The sequence below is a fragment of the Nicotiana sylvestris genome, chromosome 7 (genome assembly GCF_000393655.2).
Source record: "Nicotiana sylvestris chromosome 7, ASM39365v2, whole genome shotgun sequence".
NCBI lineage: Eukaryota > Viridiplantae > Streptophyta > Magnoliopsida > Solanales > Solanaceae > Nicotiana > Nicotiana sylvestris.
The window spans coordinates 11,965,512-11,972,988 of record NC_091063.1 but is presented as its reverse complement, the minus strand read 5'-3'; the positions used below and the strand labels follow the sequence as shown (position 1 = coordinate 11,972,988).

Sequence of the window (7,477 nt, the reverse complement as noted above, 5' to 3'; positions counted from 1 at the left end):
CCAACCCTTCTCAAATCTCAAGACCCCGCGCATTGCGGGAGCTTAATGCCGGCTATTTAACACAAGATTTGGTACCAAGACCCGTGCATAGTGCCGACGATTCTCCGGACCCCGCGCATATGGGACCAAGATTTGGTACTAGGTGGACACTATCATGCCTAGGAGACATGCCAAATGGAGAAAAAAAATAGTTAGCACAAAAATATTTTACTTCCTATATTACCCTTATGCTATTGAAATTTTTTGCCATTTATTTTAGGTAATAAATGACAGCAAAATGGAAAAAGAGAAGAGTGCCGACGATTTAAGCAAGATGCCTTTGCTTGTGTACGTATCCCGTGAAAGAAGACCCCATCGTCGTCATCACTTCAAGGGTGGATCTGCAAATGCTCTTGTATATACGATAATCCTCTCTGCTCTTTATTCTTGTCATTTACTAATTTATGTGATACAATTTAAATTTTCAAACAAGTTTTTCTTTGATCGCAATTTTTCGTATGCTTTTAAATTATTAATTATTGTGATTTATATGTATATTTAAATAAAATATACATATTTTATTTCAAAAAACTTAAAGATTCTATGTCCAAATAATCCTTTCTATTCTTTGCTCTCTCTCTCCCAATTTATGTGATGCATTTCAGATCTCGAGAGCCAAACTTCTTAATTTTTTACCACGAGTTCGGAGATAGATTCTTTGTGTTTTATAAATCAAATTTGCATATTTGGAAACAACATAAAAAGTAAGTTACAATAATTACCTAATCAAAAAATTTGAAAAGCGTATTAAAAAGTCGCATCCGAACTGCACCACATAAGTTGGGACATAGAGAGTAATTCTTCTCATTTACTATTTAGCTAACATTTAATTAATTTTCTTTGCAGCTTCGAGTTTCAGGGATAATAAGCAATGCCCCATATTTACTAGTTTTAGATTGTGATTTTTTCTGTCATGATCCAATATCAGCTCGGAAAGCAATGTGTTTCCATCTTGATCCAAATCTATCACCTTCCTTAGCTTATGTTCAGTTCCCTCAAGTGTTCTACAATGTTAGCAAGTCAGATATTTATGACGTCAAAATTAGACAGGCTTACAAGGTTTGTTTTTGTTCTTTCCTTTCTTCTTAATACTTACATTTTTGTAGAAAATAAAAGTAAAATTGATCATATATATGGTAATATACTTGTAGACAATATGGCACGGAATGGATGGTATCCAAGGTCCAGTATTGTCAGGCACTGGTTATTTTTTGAAGAGGAAAGCATTATACACGAGTCCAGGTCTAAAGGGTTCGTCATTTTGTCAAACCTAATTCTACTATCTTCTTGTTGTTGCTGATTCCCTGACTTTCATATTATTATATTTCTTTCTATACACTTGTAATTATGCACGTTTGTCTTGAACTGAGCGTCTATCGAAAACAATCTCTTTACTTGCATAAGGCAGAAGTAAGACTGCGTACTAACTACCCCTTCGGACTTCGGCCCTCCCAGACCCCCTTATAAAAATATACTGAATTTATTGTTGTTGTAATATATTTCGTTCGTTATTTGTTAAAAGAAAAGAGCGCTCTAATCCAATTTAACTTTGCAGATGAATCTCTTCGTTCACCGGAGAAGCATTTCGGATCGAGTAGAAAGTTTATAGCTTCACTAAAGGAGAATAATGGTAATATTAAACAAGAGGAAGTCATTTCAGAAGCAACCATAGAGGAAGCTAGGACACTAGCTACTTGTGCATATGAGGATGGCACACAATGGGGTGAAGAGGCAAGTTATATGCTTCTTTTTTAAATTTATATTGCGATATTTGACCGGGTTAGTATTTAAAAAGAAAATAAAAAGATTGATACATATCATTAAGTATCTTTAAAAATTGTTATGCTAAAGATATATTTACTGCTATAAAGTATTTAATAAAAAGTAAAATGAAAAGTTTAAAGTCCGGTGCTTTTTCCGTTCAAGAATCCTAGCTCATAATTATTTAGGAAAAATGACACTGTATAGCCACTGTAAAAATAATAGCCGAAAAAATATATAAAATTTGTATATTTTTTGTATATATATACATTCTATATATTATATATAAAATATATACAAATCTTATACACTTTTTTGCTACCAAATATAAATAATTTCGGGCACAGGCTAAAAATGATAATAACCCAACTATTTATAACATGGTCCAACCTGCTTAGAATGAGATATGCATCATAGGCCCAACCAGAATTCTCGTCTTCTAGTAACATTAATTGTCAAACCAATTTCGTCTTCATAATTACTAGGGGGGAAAGGCATATTACCCCATAAGTTGTTTTAAATTAGCAAATTTCCTCCTTATAATGGTATGACATATGTTAAATCCTTGTCATTTTTCAAAGATAGAGACCTACTATAATAGATTAAATGACCCTAATAATGTAAAAAAAAAAAAACTATGCTAAACCAAGTGTTTTCTCTTCATGAGAATTACATTACATTTTTGTTACACAAAAGTCGATTGATATTTTCATTTTCTTATAACGCAATCCGCAGATCGGTTACTCTTACAATTGTCATTTGGAGAGCACTTTCACTGGTTATCTTTTACACTGCAAAGGTTGGACTTCTACATATTTGTACCCAGAAAGGCCATCTTTCTTGGGCTGTGCCCCAGTTGATATGCAAGGTTTCTCCTCACAACTTGTTAAATGGGTTGCTGCACTCACACAAGCTGGTTTATCACATCTCAATCCCCTCACTTATGGCATGAAAAGCAGAATGAGAACTGTTCAATGTTTGTGCTATGCCTATTTGATGTATTTCTCTCTATATTCTTGGGGAATGGTTTTGCATGCCAGTGTCCCTTCTACAGGCCTTTTGCTTGGCATTCAAGTTTACCCCGAGGTAAAATCAAACGATTTTCTTCCTCTATCTTTATTGAAATGTGTGACCATCTCATCGAAAAATCTAAAATGTTAGTGCCCATTCGGTTACAGGGATTAGGATGTTATCTCAGTATAAAATTTGGGACTAAGTTTGTCTAGTATTTGGTTGTGAGTATCAACTAAAACCAGGATAAATTTTAATGAAAATCATGGAATTATTTATAAGATGGGAGATGATCTATCCGGGTTAAAATATTGGTGGGAGGATAATATGGTTTTGAACAAAATGACCCCTTAGAGAGAGCAAATCTTGAGTATTAGTTATATTATGTCACAGTATGCCATTTATTGTGTATGATAATAATATGAGTTGAGCTTAAAATTTATGTCTAAATATGCCCCTCATATGTGGACCTATTTTTTTCCTGGGCCAAACACATGTAAATATTTTTTTTTTCTTTTCGTATAGCTGTGAGATTTGAACTAAGGATCTCTAACCGGCTCTGATATCATGTTGAAATATATGACTATCTCATCTAACAAATTAAATCATGTTGAAATGTATGACTATCTCATCTAACAAATTAAGTTTTTATAGATGAGATGATCTATACATTCAGCTGCCTTGAACTCTGCTTCGATCTATTTGGAAAACTTGACAACTTTTCTCCGTATTGTTTTAGGTCTATGATCCTTGGTTTGCAGTATACGTGATCGCGTTCATATCAACAATTTTGGAAAATATGTCGGAGTCAATCCCAGAAGGAGGATCAGTAAAAACATGGTGGATGGAATACAGGGCATTAATGATGATGGGAGTTAGTGCAATATGGTTAGGAGGATGCAAAGCTATAATTGAAAAGATTATTGGAACTCAAGGCGAGAAATTATATTTGTCAGACAAAGCAATTGATGAGAAAAAGCTAAAGAAATATGAGAAGGGAAAATTTGATTTCCAAGGTATAGGGATTCTGGCCGTGCCATTGATAACTTTTTCGGTATTGAATCTCATTGGCTTCTTAGTTGGAATTAATCAAGTGATTATTACTATGAAGTTTGGAGATGTTCTGGGCCAACTCCTCGTATCATCTTTCTTTGTCTTTGTGGTTATCACTGTTGTCATAGATGTTGTGTCTTTCTTAAAAGTTTCTTAGAGCCTAGATCTCAAATGTACTTCTAGTATTTGGACTATTATCTCTTGAATAATAAAGTAAGTTTTTGGTCTCGTAGACTCAATAGCAATTTCATTTAGTCTTTTCAAATTAATAGCCTCAATCCACATTTTTTCAAAACATGTCTTTTACGGAGTTTCGATGAAAGAAAATTGTGTCGTTCTTTGGCGCTCTCTATATATGGCTCCCTTTTGATATTGCGACGTATATCATCTCAAACTCTCTTTGGATAATTTTTAACTATGTAAGTAATTATTAGGAAAATTGAAAAACAGAAATTTGTGCGTTGAGGAGGTGGAGAGGTTAATCAGAATCACGGCTCTTTCTTGCTATCTTGCTATCGCAACAATTTCATCCAAACTTCCATATGCATAACAACAACAACAACAATATACTCAATGTATATGATCCTACAAATGGAATTTAGGGAGGATAGAATATACGTAGAGCTTATCCCTACCTTTTGTGAGGTAGATATATTATTTGCGCTAGACACTCAGTTAAACAAAAGAGTTTTTAAAATAGATTTGAAAAATACTATAGTAAAGACGCTATGGTGAGTAAAGATGCTCCAAACTCCCGTACGCATGAAGGAGGAAAATGAACGGGTCTTACATTTTAATAATTTATAATGCTGGAGCTTAGAGCCCGTTTGGATATTTTTCAAAACAATGTTTGGTCATGGAAATGTTACAATTTTTTAAATCCAACTTGAAAATGTATTTTCAAATTTAAAAAGTTGCTGAGAACAAGTTTTTAAGTTTTAGAAATTTACCTTATATTTATGAAATTTAAAAAAGAATCTCAATCAGTTATTAAACCTAAGTAACACCTACAACTACCCACTTTCCTCTTCCAAATAGATTGATATTAACATCAAGTAGTGATCACGCCCAACTATGCCTTATAAAAAGGATAAAGCGGTCGCTACAAATATATTCCGGTTAACAAGTCTGGAGTCGAATCCCACAGGGAATTAATATATCAATCACAGTTATTGGACTCACAGAAATTCACGTATTCAATCTTCGGAGATATTTTAGTAATAGATTGGATGTTTACTAACTAAATATTACGTAATGAAAATGCAGTATGTCACGACCCAAACCGATGGGCCGCGACGGGTGCCTAATTCCTACTTGTCAAATACCTCTAAGCATGCATCTAGGATATGAACCTGTATAACATTTGTTGAGTTACGAGAATAACGTACATGAAGGAAATCTGCCCAAAAAGGACATACATATATATACGTACAACATACGTAGGGCAAGCCGACAAGGCTGCTATAGACAACTATACATCTCAAAACTGGAAGCCGGCAAGGCCACATACTATCCAACTAGATATACTGTCTACAGACCTCTAATAGAAACATAACTGTACAAAGACGGGACTGAGTCACGTCATACCCATATACATATATATATACAAACGTATCGTACCAAAATCAAAAGCAGCTCCGAATCAAGTGGAGCACGCCAACTCTCGCTGATCAGGGATCCTAAGAAGGGGGACCGTCAGCTTGCCTACCTGCACCTGCGGGCATGAAAAGCAGACCCCGTGAAATAGGGTGTCAGTACGAAGAATGTACTGAGTATGTAAGGTATAAAAATTATATGTAAAAGACATATATGAAACATGGAATACAGAAACACATCTTTAAATCTGAATAACTTTATAAATTCTGAAACGTTTATAATGTCATGCACGTGCGTATAAATGACGTGTCATGCATAAGTATGGGTGTACATAATATCATCAAGCCACTGAGGGCATCCCATCATATCGTCTCGGCGACTGTGGGTAACATCATCAACATATACCAGCTGATCAGGTGGTGGTGCGTATATAACGTCGTAACCTTTTCCCATATCCCATATACATATACGTACATACATACGCGTATATAACGTCGTCTGAGTCATGTTTCAGCCACTGTGGGCAACATCATCATCATATACCTGTTGATCAGGTGGTGGTGCGTATATAACGCCGTATCCTTTTTCCCGTATTCCATATAAATATAATATACATATATACACGTATATAACGCCATTTGGTCATGGGTCAATGCTCATGTATAAATGAGTGAAATGCATGAAAAATACGTAGTAATCTCAATATTCCTTCAGGATAAACTTTTTCAACTATGTATTATTCTGAGACCCATGAATAGAAGATAATAATATTTTTCATGGGGAATTAAGAATATAGACACCCCTACTATTTCTATGAATAGAGTAACTTACGGTAACTGTGCGTTTACTCATTTCTTCAGTATAATTGGACCATGTCAAAAGAAATAAGGGAGGGCCTTAACATACCTGAAGTAGAAAAAACTCCATATAATACTCCGTTGGAAAACCTTCGTTGATTGAGCGAAATTTGCCCATGCTTCTTGGATATCCATGTACAAAAATTCTTTTGGTTCCTTGAATTTTTTGGAACGAATCACGTTTTTAGTTTGGAAGGAATAAGATTTCTGCTTTTGAATTTGAAAGAAACTTTGTTATGGATTTGAATGTTGGACAAATTTGCTTCTAATGAAGCCTTTGTTTTGAAAATGGAAAGTGTTCTGCTTAACGTCTTTGGCTTCTTAGCTAAAGGCAGATTTTTAGGATTTTGAAGCCTTTACAAGGCATTTCTTCTTAAATGTTATGGATAAGATTTACTTAAGTTATGACTTGGTTATCACATATTAGCCATTTGGCAAAGTGACTACTTGGTCATTTCTAACTTTGTGGCTTCTTGCACGTAGGGAGAGGGTGTGATATTAATTTTTTATTCATTTATTAGTTAATTGGGTAATGTCATATTACCCGGTAATTAATCAATTACCCGCATAATTTAAAGATTACTACAAATTACTTAAAATTCTATTTATTTTTTAAATACTTCATATATACTTTATATATTATTCTACCGTGGTCATGTGGTACCTTGCATGGTACTAGTTCCTAATTGTCGAGTATTATCGCTCGACCCGTATTTTATCTCAAATTGGCCACTTTCAACGAAACTCATTTTCATTAGTTCGTGTACCATTTATCCTTCATGACACTTCTTTATTGCTTGTTATAAATAACGTAAATACGTTAACGTCAAGATAATCTCATCCCCGAGTCTACGTCAATTAAGTGAAGACAAAACTTTAAACGTACGAAAACGCGATATGTAACATCCTTCTCCCCTTAGAAACATTCGTCCTCGAATGTTCAACTCCTCGTGATCCATATAACTTTGGCAGGGTCGCCTTTGTAACAACACCATTACCAACTCTTCATGTAGAAGCTTAATAATCCAACGCCATACCGGACCACAATTATCAATAACGACAATGGCCTCACATGACCAACGACAATAACCAACACAAGAATTTATACACGTACATAATTATTACGTCTCAGTCGGACCCTTCTCTGGAGGAGGAAATAG

The 7,477-nt window shown here is 34.6% G+C and overlaps 1 protein-coding gene and 1 long non-coding RNA gene across 2 annotated transcripts; both read left to right on the top strand.

Annotated features, from left to right (window-relative positions):
• The first annotated feature begins 995 nt into the window (after window positions 1-995).
• Window positions 996-1,659, top strand: LOC104238209 (uncharacterized). Its single transcript, XR_011400936.1, has 3 exons — window positions 996-1,098; window positions 1,191-1,290; window positions 1,595-1,659. It is a non-coding gene; the product is annotated as an uncharacterized lncRNA (long non-coding RNA).
• Window positions 1,660-2,661: 1,002 nt separating this feature from the next.
• LOC138868160 (cellulose synthase-like protein G2) lies at window positions 2,662-4,021 on the top strand. The gene is made up of 2 exons (XM_070151165.1): window positions 2,662-2,886; window positions 3,551-4,021. The coding sequence occupies exons 1-2, from the start codon at window positions 2,662-2,664 to the stop codon at window positions 4,019-4,021; spliced, it is 696 nt and encodes a 231-aa protein (XP_070007266.1).
• Window positions 4,022-7,477: the final 3,456 nt, after the last annotated feature.